The sequence below is a fragment of the Pongo pygmaeus genome, chromosome 19 (genome assembly GCF_028885625.2).
Source record: "Pongo pygmaeus isolate AG05252 chromosome 19, NHGRI_mPonPyg2-v2.0_pri, whole genome shotgun sequence".
NCBI lineage: Eukaryota > Metazoa > Chordata > Mammalia > Primates > Hominidae > Pongo > Pongo pygmaeus.
In genome coordinates this window covers 37026389-37042050 of record NC_072392.2, presented here as the reverse complement: position 1 = coordinate 37042050, position 15662 = coordinate 37026389, and the positions used below count along the sequence as shown (strand labels likewise).

General features: G+C 46.0%; 1 protein-coding gene across 1 annotated transcript in view; it reads left to right on the top strand.

Annotated features, from left to right (window-relative positions):
* The window catches only part of LOC129017993 (tensin-3-like), a 202329-nt gene that overhangs the window by 80517 nt on the left and 106150 nt on the right, over positions 1-15662 (top strand). The window contains exons 5-9 of the mRNA XM_054459073.2: positions 3303-3355; positions 5693-5864; positions 8025-8075; positions 9933-10054; position 10225. Of these exons, the coding sequence (XP_054315048.2) occupies positions 3303-3355; positions 5693-5864; positions 8025-8075; positions 9933-10054; position 10225 (399 nt within the window). The remainder of the gene's footprint in view (positions 1-3302; positions 3356-5692; positions 5865-8024; positions 8076-9932; positions 10055-10224; positions 10226-15662) is intronic.

Sequence of the window (15662 nt, the reverse complement as noted above, 5' to 3'; positions counted from 1 at the left end):
ATCCTGTAACATGTAACATAGGGATGGTGATGTCTGCTTACTGGGGTTTCTGCTGGGCTCCGTGCAATGCTCTTCAGGGTTGTGCTATGGAAGCTGCTGAGCACCACATGCCTTGGAGGTGGCCAGGCCTGGGTTTGCACATCTGGAGGCATGAGGTGGACAGATGCGGGTCTGGGGCTGGGGATTCGAGTGGGTGTTGAACTCTCTGTGTTCTTGGAGGGTGGCCCTGAGATGTGCTGGGTCTCGCCTCGATTTTAAGTGGATGTAGACTTACATAGAAAATTGGGCATGTTGGGGGACGGGCTGAGTTCCTCCTTCCTACCCCTCTTCCCAATACAGAGGTTAAGGAAGGAGTGTCTCTGGGCAATGCTGGGACACTTCACAGGAACCCTGCATTTCTGAACACTTCATGGAAGCAACTTTGTGCAATTCAACACTTTTTCTGACTTTTCACCAGCTCAGGTGCTGGGGCCTCCCTGTGGTGATAGCACAGATTACAGTTTCCTCCATTGGCCTTGACCTTAGAAATTATGTAACTATTGGTTTAAAAGGTTTTTTTTGTTTCTTTTTTTGGCAGTGGTTGCAATTTGTATGGTTTCCGGGTTTGAACATTGGAGTTACTGTATCAAGGCGTATAATGCTGAATTGGATTCAGAGATTATTGGATTGAGAAGATCCCGTGGGTCTGTCTGACCTGCCCTTCTCACTCTGCAGCTGAGGAAATGGGCCCTGGGTCCCGTCAGGGACAGCAGAGTCCTCATGCCTTCTGGGACCCTTCCCTCCTTCCCTCCTGCCGTCAGGGCCCTGCCTGAGGGACAGTGACACTCCTACCCCATCACGTTGGTGCCGGCAGTGAGCAGTCACGTATTTGTGTGGTTGTCATCTTGGAATGATGTGCCATGTGAAAGTTAAATAGCTTTGCCCAGTGAGTTATATAATGCTGTTTGTATGTTAAGTTGCATGCCAGGCTTTCACGGTCAAATGATAAGCGTGACATAGGGTCTGAAGCGACAGCCCACTTGTAGGAACTGGGCCAGTGTACTCCAGCATGGCATTGCAATGGGAGTCACTGTATTTTGGATGTGTGGTCTGGTCAAGATGTGGGACACATATAGTCAGATCCTGGTGGGTTCATATAAGACCCAGGACCATGGTCGGTCAAACTCCTTGCTGTTCTCCCCTGAGATGTTGGCTTATTGAACACTTTTTTGAAGTAAATGGGACCCTGGTTAAGCTGAATTTCCCTTTGATGGGATTGGTTCTATTAGGATTGCATCTGAGCTGCTTGAATTTGAGTCTTACATGTACAGGTTGTATGAATTAACCTAAACGGGTTTTTGATGTATCATTTCCTTACTTTTCGGAGACTTCATTTTAGTGCATTCAGTTTGCTTCTGGGATTGCATTCTAAATACTTTTTTTTTTTGTTTATTTGTTTGGGACAGAGCCTTGCTCTGTTGCCCAGGCTAGAGTGCGGTGGCACGATCTCGGCTCACTGCAACCTCCTCCTCCCAGGTTCAAGTGATTCTTGTGCCTCAGCCTCCTGAGTAGCTGGGATTACAGGTGTGCGCCACCACACAGGCTAATTTTTGTATTTTTAGTAGAGACGTCGTTTCACCATGTTGGCCAGGGTGGTCTTGAACTCCTGGCTTCAAGTGATCTGCCCACCTCGGCCTCTCAAAGTGCTGGGATTACAGGTGTGAGCCACTGTGCCCGGCCGTATTCTAAATACTTTTTATACACACTGACAAGTTGTCCTCTGAAATCTTGCATCTGTTTATATTTCACCAAAACTTTAAAAAATGTTTTCAAGATTTTTATTTTTGCTGCTCTACTAGGCAAAAGAGTAGTCTCCTGTTTTGTAGCTGTCTAGTCTGAGCTGTGAAAGGCTTTTGGTTAGGGCTTTGAGAAGATCAGAGGAACATGTTTAGAGCCTCCTGCAGCTTTGTGGGCACAGGGGATGAGCAGGGGGTGCACCTCAGAAGTCGGGGTGGGCGGGGTCTGGAGACCACGGGACTTCACTTGACCAGGTCTGCCCAGCACGGGCAGTGGCCATGCGGTGCCAGGCTGGGTTCCAAGCCATTGACAGAATTACCTCAGTGAATCCCTGGACAGCTCCATGAGACTGGCCCTGTCTGTTACCATTCTCACTTCAAAAGGCAGGAGACAAAGAAGTGGAGTGACCAAGGGGCTTGCCCAGGGAAAGCAATGAGGAGGTGGACCCAGGGCTGAGCTCACCAGCACCTTGGTGTAGAACTCAAGAGCACACCCCTAGATCCTGCCCCTGTCTTGGGAGGCTGAGACGATGATCTCTGCTGTTTTGGAATTGGTACTAGGCTTTGCATTGCTATGATTTCAGGAAAACATCTGTATTGTTGGTCTCCGAAATATACATAGAATTTGTTTTCTGTACATTTCTTGCCAAAGGAGTCCAGGTGAGCTGCACCTGCCTGAGTGGGATCCCAGGTGTGATCGGGGGTGTTGATACCTCTGATGGTGGTGTCTGTGGGCCTGCTTTGATCGGGGAGCAGGAGGAGTGCTGGAGGCTCTGTGTCCCCCCAACTCGGGGGTCTCTGGGCTCATGTGTGCAGCATTACCTGGCTTGGGCCAGAAAGAGACTTCGAGGGAGCCCTGTAGGGGGTGTCTGGGTTTCCCCATTCACCTCTGCCATCTGACAAGATCGCTTCCCTCTTTGAGCCCCAATTTCCTCACTTCTGAAATATTGGAGAGCCTTCTTACTCATACAGTTGCTGGGCATTTTTCCTGAAATAGTAGATCTCTGTCACCATAGTATATAACAACCCTTATGCACAAGGAAGGGTTATATAACTGTAAAGTAATTATAACCCGAGTCTTTTCTCTCTGTTGAATAGGATCTTTAAAAAAGAGTAGATATGATTGACAATTCCTGAAAGTCACTCATTAATTGGTTCTTTCAAGTAAATAATAGCAGCCATGATAGTCATAGTGCTGGTGTCATCTGGCACCTCCCGTGTTGGATGGCAGGGCACTGTTTGCACGCCAAGTGATGCCTACCTTGCCCTGACTGGAGGGTGGCCTCACTGGCTCCTGTGGAAGCCCGTCCTGATGCTGGTTAGTGGCATTGCGTCCTCTGGTGAGCTGAAGCACACAACATGGTGTAGACCCTTCTGAGGTGATAAGGTGAGCTAGCAGTTATGATTGACTTGCAGTTTATAATTAAACTATGGGACAGCTGTCATTGTTCCCTCTCAGTGGTGTCTGTGTCATGTAGACTGGCAGGAAAGGAAACTTCAAAATGACCCTTGTTTTGTTATTTGCAGGCTCCAGGGAGTTCCACACTGTCCAGTTCTCTCTGCCATGATAAACCTCTGTGGTGAGTGTCTGTGTGGGTCATGCATTCCTGTGTCTCTGGCTGTAGGTCAGCTCTCCACAGAGGAAACTTGGGCATGGCATCATTTTATTCTGTAGAAATCATAATTTCTGTTTTGGTTGTAAACATTGCCAATCAAAGGTGATACAGGCCACGTTTTCTATCCGTTTCTAAATGCTGTGTCAGGGTCAGAAGCCCAGCTGGTAGAAACACCTGTGATTGTCTTTGAATAAATAATTGCACTGCTGAGGCCTGATTGTGCAAGTGTCACTTTTGGGGGAGACTCCAGGGTGTGCTGGCAAGAGCCCCTTTAGAGCAGATGATGGGGGCCCTGAGCCAGCATTTTCTGGAGAGGCACTCACTGTGGATCCTCATGACCGTAGGAAGCGCTTCATTTCTGTTCTAACAGTGTTCAATTTGACTTGGAATTAAATCCATGTCTGATAAATAAGGTAGAGAAAACAAAATCCTTGGGAATTGTTTGGATGCTGATTTGAACAAATCAACCTTAAAAAATAAATGTATGGGCCGGGCGCAGTAGCTCACGCTTGTAATCCCAGCACTTTGGGAGGCTGAGGTGAGGAGACCATAAGGTCAAGAGATCGAGACCATCCTGGCCAACATAGTGAAAACCCATCTCTACTAAAAATACAAAATTAGCCGGGTGTGGTAGTGCATGCCTGTAATCCCAGCTATTCGGGAGGCTGAGGCAGGAGAATCCCTTTAACCCGGGAGGCAGAGATTGCAGCAAGTCGAGATTGTGACACTACATTCCAGCCTGGCGACAGAGTGAGACTCTGTCTCGAAAAAATAAAAATAAATAAAAATAAAAATAAATGTATGGTATTGGATGTTTGATGTTATTATTTCTTTTCAAGGTGTGATAATGGCATTGTAGACATTTTAATCAAAAAGTGCCCTTATCTTTTAGAAATCAATACTGCAAGATTTATAAATGAAATTACATAGTATCTGGGATTGCTTTAAAGCAATCAAAGTGGTGGAGGAGATTGCTGGGGGTATTGATGGACAAAGGTTAGCTGTGTGTCGGTAATTTTGAAGTTAGGTGATGTGGGTACATGGAGGTTTGTAAAACCATTTTATATGGTTTTGAATTTTTCTAAAATTAAAAGAAAGAGAGGAACACATAGGAGTAGTAAAAATGAAAACTCCAAAGCTGGTGGCAGCACTTTGGAGGGACTTAAGGACACGTCCTGTGGACCCATGCCTCTGGCTTTACCTCATGGGGGCACCGATTGGGTTTGACCCCATCCCCTCTCCCTGGAACCTTTTCCACCTCCTCCTGGATACCACCCTCAGCCCTAATGTTAGGAGCCCTCCTGGGAGGGGCTCAGGCCTCCCTGGGAACCACAGGGCTGGTGGAGAATCTGTGGTCTGTGGGAGGCCCTTGTCTCCAGTCACATTGGGTGCCTGGCTCCCACACTGCCAGTCCTGCCCATGTCCTCAGGCTGCTGGCCATGACATGACCATTTCTACCCTCTTCCCTCTTCCCTCCTCCACAGTCTTCATCTCACACTTGGGGACCTGCCCTGGCCACCTGGGCCCCTGGCTGGGTGGCCAGCCCCACATTCTACTCTGCATCCACCTGGCCTGTGGTTAGCTGGGTGGCGTCCCAGCGGGGCCCCATGGAGCTCTTAGCCTTCTGATAGGAGTCTGCTGAGTTGCTGCTCAGTAGATGAAAGGCCGCTTTGATTATGCCCCAGCTGGTCCCCTCTCCACGTGAGGTCCTGCCTCCTTCTTGGGCCTGCAGGGTCCTCCACGACCATAGCTGGCCACCTCACCAGCCTCATCCTTGGCCGCACCTGCCCCAGGATGCCACATACGGACACGAGGAGCTGCTTGCTGATGTTTGGCTTCTGCTCACACCATCTCCTCTTCCTCCCGGCCCCCTCCCGGTGTCCCCTCGTGCCGACCTTGATACCTCGGAGCAGGGTTGAGGCTCCCTCTCCAGGAGTCCCACCTGGAACCCTGTTCCTGCTCCCAGTGAAACCACAAAAAGTCCTTCCCGCCTTCGTGCTTTTGCATCTGAGCCCATGTGTCACTGCTCTGGGTTGCTTTCTCTTTGTGCGTTCCCTGGCTGCAGCTTGCGGTACCCTGTCATGCCCTGCTAGGAAAATTCAATCTTGTGCCCCTCCCCACACTGCCCACCGTTATGGGAACACAGCGCAGAGGCTGCGCACACTGTAAATTCCCGTAGCTGGCCGCCCAGGTGCTGGTGTGAACACCCAGGGGATGAGTGTCCGTCGTCTTCACCTTTTTCCTAGGGGATGTCTGTTGTCTCCTTACCCTGCTTCTGATCTGCCCACTGCTCTCTCGCAGGCTCGTCATCCTGAGTCCCACCATGGAGGAGGGCCATGGGCTGGACCTCACTTACATCACGGAGCGCATCATCGCCGTGTCCTTCCCCGCCGGCTGCTCCGAGGAATCCTACCTGCACAACCTGCAGGAGGTCACGCGCATGCTCAAGTCCAAGCATGGGGACAACTACCTGGTGAGAGGTGGGCAGCTCCGGGAGCCTTTGGGCAGGCTCTGCAACAGGCACTGTGTAGGGATGGGCACTCACAGAACACTGGTTTACACATGAGGGAGAAGCTCAAGGGCCTGGGCTCACACAGCTGTCCATGTCGCCCTCGTCCTGTGTCTCTCTGCTGCCACGCCTGGGGAGGAGCCTTATGTGTCTCTGTAGGTAGCTTTCAGGGACACACGACTGCTGACCACAGGGATGGCTGTTGCCTCGTCCTGCACTCATCAGTGAGGCTGGCTCCCCAGTGCCTTGGGACATGTCCCCGGCCAGCCACCCCTGCACTCCCATGCTGCATCCCTGGTATCAAAAGACAAACTTGTGACTCTCCTCCTGAGCCAGAAATTAGGAAGACAAATTAGGTGGGCACCCAAGAAACCAGGGGCTGCCCTGGAGACAAGGAGACAGCTTGATTTTCAAAACACACGTGTCGAGTTGATGGTGGAGCCACATCTGAGGAATAAATAATACAGAACAGCTTCTCACCATCTCTCACCCTCTGATTGGCCCCTTGTTTTCTGTTCCCATGGTTGGTAGCCCAGGTGGAGGCTGACTTCCTTCTGCTGTCAACAGTCACTAATGGGATTGAATGACAGCTCCCCGGCACCCTCTCTCTACCTGCCTTCTTATCTCTAGTAAGGAGGCCTCCTTATCTGTGGTAAAGCTAATCTGCCCCGCAAGCCTACAAGGTGGTCATTGTCTTCCTTGTTGGTCTGCTCCAATGACTGGGGCACCAGTGGCTGGGAGAGGTGGACCCAAGTGGCAGAGTAGGATGTGGCCTCCGTCTGATGCCAGAGCAGCCCTGGCCCGGGTGCTTCCTGTGTCCTGACCCCTCCCCAATCCTTGATTCACTCAGGCTCCTGCCTCTTTCTCGTCTTGAAGCCCATCTTGTCTGTGACCTGGCAGTGGACAGGAAGTGGTGGCCAAGCCCCATCTGATGGTGGTGCCTCTCACCAGGGGCCCTCTCCTCCCCAGGGCTTCCTCCTTCATCACTGAGGCAGTGTGCTCTGCAGGACCATGGCTCCTTCCTTTGGAAGCCACTCCCAGGCTGGTCAGCACATCCCGAGTCTCCTCTCTGGCCATCCTTCCCCTCTTCCCCAGTCCACCTTCCCCAAAGAGACCATGCAGAGGGCCTGGAGCCCTGGCCAGCACCTGTCTGTGGGGCCTTGTCAGGGCCAGAGCTCTCCCTGCAAAATGGCTATGGCAGGGATCTTTTTCTTGTGCAGGGTTAAGAAATGAACTGTGGGTCTCAAAGCAGCGCCCCCCCTTGTCATAAACAGGGCTTGCTGGGTGACCAGGACAAGCCCCCACCCTTCACTTTCCTCACATCTCTGACTCTGAAGTGAGAGGGACGTTTAGTTAATTTTTAAGGCTCCTTGTTGCTGGAACATTATTGTTATTATTTTTTTCATTTTGAACTACTGGAGTATTTAGCAAGGTTCCACAAATGGCTGTGATTTTTTCAGTGAACTTAGGCCGTGGCTCTTGGCTGGACATGAACTCAGCCCTTTCCAGGCCTGGGGCCACCAGGCCATAGAGGAGGGACTGCCTTCCCCACCATGTGCCACCTCTCTATTGGGTCAGTTTGTGTTGTCAGGAGCAAGACCATGGAATTTATTTTATATATATAAGTATATATATTTTATATTATATATTTTTTATGTGTGTGTGTGTGTATATATATGTGTACATATATATATCCTGTATGTTGGGATATTTTGTAGCCATGAGAATTAAAAAAAAAATAGTAACACGGTAAATTGCCTGGTTTAATACTAGTTAACGAAGTAGAATATAGACTTTATGTGTAAGGGTTCTGTATGCCATCCTTATCTTATTTATTTTATTTGTTTTGTATTCTGTGACCACACACGTCTATATTTTTCAATCTTTTCTGATCCTCAGTACCTGGAAGGGAAACATCATGTAAAAATGCAGTGTGTTTTCTCCTTTCATCTCTGATGTCAAGGATTTGTCTAAAAGCTTTTTATCCCCCAATTTGTGAGTGTGAAGATTTTAGATATTTTTTTAAAAAATTAGTATTAATTAAAATTAAATAAAAATTAAAGTATTAATTTTTTAAAATATTAAAATCTATTTTACGCAAGGCATTTTTTCTCTCTTTTATAGGTATTGAATCTTTCAGAAAAGAGATATGACCTTACAAAGCTTAACCCAAAGGTATGGAGTTCATCCCTTTATATTCTGCATTTTTGAAAAATGTAAACAATGCTTATTTTGTGCAAAAATAATTTGCTACTAGTCTTTGTGGAATGTGACTTGATAAGGAGTATTAGGAATTGTTCATATCAATTGTTTTAATTACTTTTTTTTTCAGTTTGAAATAGTTAGAGATTCATAGGAAGTTGTGAAAATAATACAGAGATCTCCTGTACTTCTCACCCAGTCTTTCCAGTGGGAGACTCTTACAACACTAATAGTAAAATATCTAGGTCAGGAAGTTGGCATTGGTATAGTCCACGGACCTCACTCACATTTCCCTGGTTTTGCGTACATGTGTGTTTCTCGGCATCGTGTGTATAGATGATAAATACTACATATATATGTATAGAACAAATCTATACACGTGATGCTTCCTCCTCCCGCCTCCTGGGATCTTTCATATATACTGCATATATATATGCATGGAACAAATCTATAACAAATATATGTATAGAACAAATCTAAACTGCATCATGTGTATAGATTTGTTAAGCCACCACAAACAAGAGACAAAACATTTCCATCAGCATGGGGCTCTCTTCTCCTAGTATCTCTTTATGGTCATAGTAATCCACTCCTTTCATGATAATTTTCATTTTTTAAAAAATTGTTAAAATTTTTTCAAATTTTACTTTAAGTTGTGGGATACAGGTGCAGAACGTGCAGGTTTGTTATATAGATATACATGTGTCATGGTGATTTGCTGCACCTATCAACCTGTCATCTAGGTTTTAAGCTCCTCACGCATTAGGTATTTGTCCTAATGCTCTCATTCCCCTTGCCCCTCACCCTTCATGATCATTTTCAATAGCAAAGCTTGGGATAATTTTAAGACTCAGTCAACATAAGTTGTGGTAATATATGTATGTATATTCTATATGTTGAAATATTTTGCAGCCATTAGAGTAACAGAGCGGAAACATGATAAGTTGCCTATTTTAATACTAGTTATCAATAGTAGAGTATAGAATTTATGTATAATGGTATCTCAATTATGCTAAATGTATATGGAAAAGAGACTAAGGGATTCATGAAAACATTGCAGTGGTTATCTTTGAGTGGTGGCAGCGGTAGTGACTTTTCCTACTTCCTGGCAGTTTTCTGAAATTTCCAACAATCTTACACTATTTCTACGACTTTCATCGTAAGATAGAGCCCCTTGTCCTCACCCTACTGACAAAAGGAAATCAAAGGAAAAGCAACACCCCCGTGTGGCCACAGGCCACTGTGGACTTCTGTGTGCCTCAGGATGCTCAGAGCTGCAGTTCTGTACCGAGTCACTGTGTCTTTAGCACATGGTGGTGATTTTCTTTGTCCAAGCACCAAACTTAATCAGGGTTTTGAAGGTGCTTCCTCCTTAAGTCCTGCCTTTCCAGGAGATTGTCTCTGAGGTGTTGTCTGCACAGTGTGGGAGATGGCTGGCTGCACTCTCCAAACTGGGATTTTAACCCGAGTGGGGAGATTTTGGCAGCAGCTTGGGCCTAGGACTGCTGTTTGAGATCTCACTGGACTGCAGCCCTCTTCACACAACCTGCACCATCGGCAACTCAAAGACCTTTCTAGAATTGTCACCCCAGCTGCAGAAGAGCAGATGAGCCCCTAGAGGAAGAGGCATCACGTGGGCAGTATAATGCTTTATTTTTTCTTCCCAGTGAAGGAAGTTGGTCCTCGTGCTCACTGAGTTTTAGGAAAGGGTCACCCAGCATGTTCTTTACTCCCAAATGAAATGTATCGATGATGAAAGAAGTCATTGTGAGATGGCCTCAGAAGGTTTCAGGAAATGGAAACTGAGGGAGCTCCCCTCTCTTGTTGCAGATCATGGATGTGGGCTGGCCGGAGCACCACGCACTGCCCCTGGATAAGATGTGTACCATATGCAAGGCACAGGAGTCCTGGCTGAACAGCAACCCCCAGCATGTGGTCGTCATTCACTGCAGGTTGAGCGCACCCCCTCTCACATTTGGGGGTCTGGCTAGGCTTTAGCCTTTGGAGTTGAGATGGAGACAACTGCTGCATATGAGCACATTTCCGCTTTGAGCTGGTGTGATGCGCTCCTTATGGGTTTGTCTTTAGGTTTTCCTACTTGCTCTTAAAGAAGGAAACAAAGAGTTATCACACCTCCCCAAGTTTGGCCTTAGAATTTATAGGATTGTGGTTCCTGAATGTGTAGCTGGACATTTGAAACTATTGACCCCAAATTGACCACAGTTATGAGAGCAAATCGTTTCGTTTTTATTAAATTTTATTTTTCATGGAAAGCCCTCCTTTTCAAAACAGCTATGCCCTTTTCAGATGGACTGTGTCAGACTTTCCATGCCGTCTTGAGTTATGGTAATCAGTTGATGGACTAGATGATGGCATGATGCCATTGCAGTAAACATGTCGTCCTTTCCACGTGGAGCCATTGCAGTGCAGATGTGGCCTGTGCATCTTCACAGAGTGGCTGGGACTGTCTGTGTGTCAGCCCCAGCAGGCTTGGTGGATGCCGGCAGCCCAGGTACATAGCTGGTGGGCACTCCTCCTCCTGGCTGCATCGGGTTCCTTCCATGCTTCCTCCTCCTACCTCCTGGGATCTTTCCTCTTAATTCCCAGTTTTCTCAGCTGCTTTGCACTGCTCCTCAAATGTGATTGGTGTTGAAAGGGGTTGGACTGAAAGCAAACTCACTGAGGGGTAAGCGTGTGAAGCTTAACCCTCCTGCCAGAAACTTACTATTAGAGAAAAGCTCTTATCCCAGTCACACCTTGAGTCAGGGAGGAATCCTTTGGGAAAGGATGTAGCCAGGGGGCTGGGGTCGCTGTTCATTAATGGGCAGCTCCCTGTTTTGTGTGTTTGACAAAGCATTCTTAGGACCATCAAAGTATCTAGGAAGTGTTGACGATTCAAGATAGAAGTGTTTTTTTTTTTTTCCGGACTCTTTCACACTAAAAAACTGCACAGAAATCCATTGTATTATGGAATTTAGTTTGAAAGAAGCTTCCATTTGAGTTATGTTAGACTCTCAGTATATCTTTCCCGCAAAGGCACTAGGTAGGCTGGCCTGTGGATGCTGTTTACAGCTGTAAGGCATTTGATGACCATTCGATGTGCAGAAAACTTCCATCAGGGACACACAGATGTTATTTGCTTCTCTCTGGTATTGTCTCTTTCCTCACATCTAACTTGATCATATTTTCCCCCCAAATGGACAGGCACACCCATTAGGACCACCAAATTGTCTATGATGACCTGATCTTTTCAAGCATTATGTTAAATTATGGATCCTCCACCCAAATTGTGTTTTGGTGCAAACTAAGAGAGAGAAAAAGAGAGAGAGAGAGAGAGAGAGTCAGACAGACTTTTAAATCAATGTAATTCTTGTTAATTAAAACAACCTATGCTTTTCAGGCTTGGTGTGGTGATCTTGACACAGTGAGCCTGATATTGATGGATCATCATTGCCCAGGATCACGTAGCAAGCTGTTCTAAGCAGCATTCCTGAGCTGTGAGCCTGGGCCCAGCAGCAGCACCTGTGGAAAGTGCAGGTTCTAGGGCGCACCCAGACCTGCTGCCAGCTGCATTGTCAGAAGACTCTTGGAGTTGCTGGACTTGAAAAGTGCCATCCTTGGCCATTTATTCCATTTTAGTTGTTGTTCACTTCAATTTTTTAGATGAAATTGAAAGAAATGATGAGATTATTTAAAACATATGGGTCCTAGTGGGGACCACCTAGAGCTTTCTAAAATTCATCATTTTGCTAAGCAACTTTAGGCTTTCTGGACAGCTCTTGTTAGTGGAATTCATGGGAACATGTTGAAACTTCTCAGAAGTGATTTGCTAATCGCTTGCCCTCTTCTGGTGCCATGTAAACCATTTTTGAAAAGCTTAGAAATTGTGCCCTGAGAGATAAGCCCTCTTTTAATTTGAAATTGCTGATGTCGATGTTAACAGAAGTTCATCATCATCACTGCAGGGGTGAAATCGCTGACATTTGGCGAAATCCGCCTGCTTTGCAGAATGCGCGTATCCTTCCACACATGCCAGGAATTTCTAGCATAGCTGGGCGTGTCTCAGCCTGGGCGGGAACAGAGTGAGGGTCAGTCCTGCTATGCTTCCCATTCTGCTGTGTGATGCAGAGGCTTGTGTTTGTGTGGGTGTGTGCAGTCTCCTCCTCACCCCTCCACATCCTGGTTATTGACTGACCAGAAATGGCCTGCAGTTCTTTTGGGAGATTTCATCCACACCATGCCTTTTGTTTCTGAGTCCATGGTGAAGAATACCCATGGAAAATTGTGCAATTAGTGATTCTGTGATTTTTGTTAAGAACAGTTCCAAGTCCAAAAGAATGCAGCTTGCACTAAAACATAACAGTCCATGAGCCTATCGTGCCCTCTTGTGTTTTCTACATCCTGTGAGCTAAGAGCTTTATTTACATGAACATTATATGAAGATGTCCTACTTCAGTTCCATACGTAGTTTGAGTGGAACATGGCCACCTCCATCTGTTCACGTACATCCATGGCTGCTTCCACCCACAATGCAGGGGTAGGTTTGAATGGTTGAAACAAAACTTTGCAGCCTGCAAAACCTTAAAAACTTACTATTGCATTAAGAAAGACCTCATATCAGGGTACTGCTGGCCTTGTAAAATGAGTTTGAAAGTGTTTGCATTTCTTCAGCTTTCTGGCAGAGTTTGCAGTAGTCTGTTTTCTGTTACTTATAACAGAATATGTGAAACTGGGTAATTTGTAAAGAAAAGGAATTTATTTCTTATATTAAAATTTATAGGAGCTGAGATGTCCAAGCTCAAGGGGCTGCGTCTGGTGAGCGCCTTCTTGCTCTTGGGGACTCTGCAGAGGTCCTGAGGCTGCACGGGGCATCACATGGCGAGGGGGCTGAGGGTGCTAGCTCAGGTCTCTCTTCCTCTTCTTAGAAAGCCACCAGTTCCGCTCCTGTGATAACTCGTTAACCCATTAGTTAATTAATCCGCAGATGTATTAACCCATTCATGAAGGCAAGGTTCCCCATGACCCAGTCATCTCTTAAAGGCCTCACCACTCAATACTGCCACATTGGAGATTAAATTTCAACATGAGTTTTGGAAGGGGCTAATATTTAAACCATAGCAAAGTTTTCTCTTTTTTTCGATGATGGAATTCATCAGTTAAGTGATCAGGTCCTGGGCTTTTCTTTGTCGGAGAGTTTATATTACTGATTCAATCTCCTTACTTGTTATTGTTTTGTTCAGATTCTCTGTTTCTTCATGATTCAGTCTTAGTAGGTGGTATGTGTCTAGGAATTTATGAGTTTGTTCGAGGTTATCCAATTTATTGCTATGTAATTGTTCATAGTTTTTTGTGTTTCTTTGTGTCTAAATGGCATCAGTTATGATGACTGCTCTTTCATCTCTGATTTTGAGTTTTCTCTTTTTATGTTAGTCTAGGTAAAGATTTGTCAATTTTGTTAGTCTTCAGGAAACCCAACCCTTAGTTTTGTTGATCTTTTCTATTGTTTTTCTAGTCTCTCCTTTATTTGTTTCTGCTCCAACCTTTGTTTTTTCCTTCCTTTGCTAATTTGGGGTTTAGTTTGTTCTTTCTTCCTTCAGGTGCAACATTAGGTTTTTTGTTTTGTTTTGTTTTTTGAGACAGAGTCTCACTCTGCCACCAGGCTGGAGTGCAGTGGCGTGATCTCGGCTCACTGCAACCTCCAACTCCCTGGTTCAAGTGATTCTCCTGCCTCAGCCTCCCTAGTAGCTGGGATTACAGGCACGTGCCACCACAATGAGCTAATTTTTGTATTTTTAATAGAGACGGGGTTTCACCATGTTGGCCAGGATGATCTTGATCTCCTGACCTCATGATCCACCCACGTCGGCCTCACAAAGTGCTGGGATTACAGGCGTGAGCCACCGCTCCCGGCCTAACATTAGGTTTTTTTATTTGAGAGTTTTTTCTTTTAACATAGGCATTTATTGCCATAAACTTTCCTCTTACAACTGCTTTTGCTGCATCCCATAAGTTTTGGTGTGTTATGTCTCAATTTTTGTTTCTCCCAAGATATTTCTAAACCTCTCTTCTGACTTTTTTCTTTGACCCAGTAGTTATTTAGGAGTATGTTGTTTAATTTCCATAAACTTGTGAATTTTCCAAGATTCCTCCTGTTATTGATTTCTGGTTTCATACCACTGTGGTCAGAAATGATACTTGAGGCCAGGCGCGGTGGCTCATGCCTGTAATCCCAGCACTTTGGGAGGCCAAGGCGGGCAGATCACCTGAAGTCAGGAGATCGAGACCAGCCTGGCCAACATGGTAAAACCCCGTCTCTACTAAAAATGCAAAAAAATTAGCTGGGCGTGGTGGCATGCACCTGTATTCCCGGATACTCGGGAGGCTGAGGCACGAGAATCGCTTGAACCCAGGCAGTGGAGGTTGTAGTGAGCTGAGATCATGCCACTGCACTCTAGGCTGGACGACAGAGGGAGACTCCATTAAAAAAAAAAAAAGAAAAAAAGAAAAGATACTGGATATGATTTCAGTCTCCTTAAATTCGTTAAGGTTTGTTTTGTGGCCTAACGTGCCATCTATCCTGGAGAACCTTCTGTGTGCACTTCAGAAGAATGCATATTCTGATGCAGTGTTCTGTGTATGTCTGTAAGGTCTGTTTGGTCTAAAGTGCAGGTTGAGTACCCTGTTTTCTTATTGGTTTAGGTGATCTGTCCATTGTTGAAAATGCGGTACTGAAGTCCCCTATGGTTGTGGTATTTCTATCTGTCCCTTCAGATCTTTTAATATTTGCTTTATAGGCCGGGCGCAGTGGCTCATGCATGTAATCCCAGCACTTTGGGAGGCCGAGGCGGGGGGATCATCTGACATCGGGAGTTCGAGATCAGCCTGATCAACATGGAGCAACCCTGTCTCTATTTAAAATACAAAAAATTAGCCGGGCATGGTGATGCATGCCTGTAATTCCAGCTACTTGGGAGGCTGAGGCAGGATAATCACTTGAACTTGGGAGGCGGAGGTTGCCGTGAGTCGAGATCGTTCCATTGCACTCCAGCCTGGGCAACAAAAGCGAAACTCTGTCTCAAAAAAAAAAAAAAAGAAAAAAATAATACTTGCTTTATATATCCATAAATAGTGCCACAAAAGCGATTGGTAATGGGGTGAATGTTACCGCCATGTGTGCCTGTTTTGGCTGAAGTGTTGTTTCTTTGTAGGTGAATTGCTGTCAAATACAGTTTTATGCAAGAGGCATACTAGTAGCCAAACTGTTAATAATTTGCACGTGCCAGGATTCAGCTGCAAAGAGTGTATCAAGTGCCCGCATTGAGTACCTATAAGGCATGCTCTTGACTTTCACTGACAGAGAGGATGCTCCTGGGTGACATTCATGTGTGACTGGGCTTATCAGAATTGTGACTTGAATTTGATCAGTAGTTTCTTCTCAAGAAGTTAGGGAGCTACATATTAGAGGCCCTGCCTTTTTGGCTTTATATGATTCCAGATAAGGGGTTGGCAAATATTTTTAAAAACAGCCAGATTAGGCCGGGCGCGGTGGCTCACGCCTGT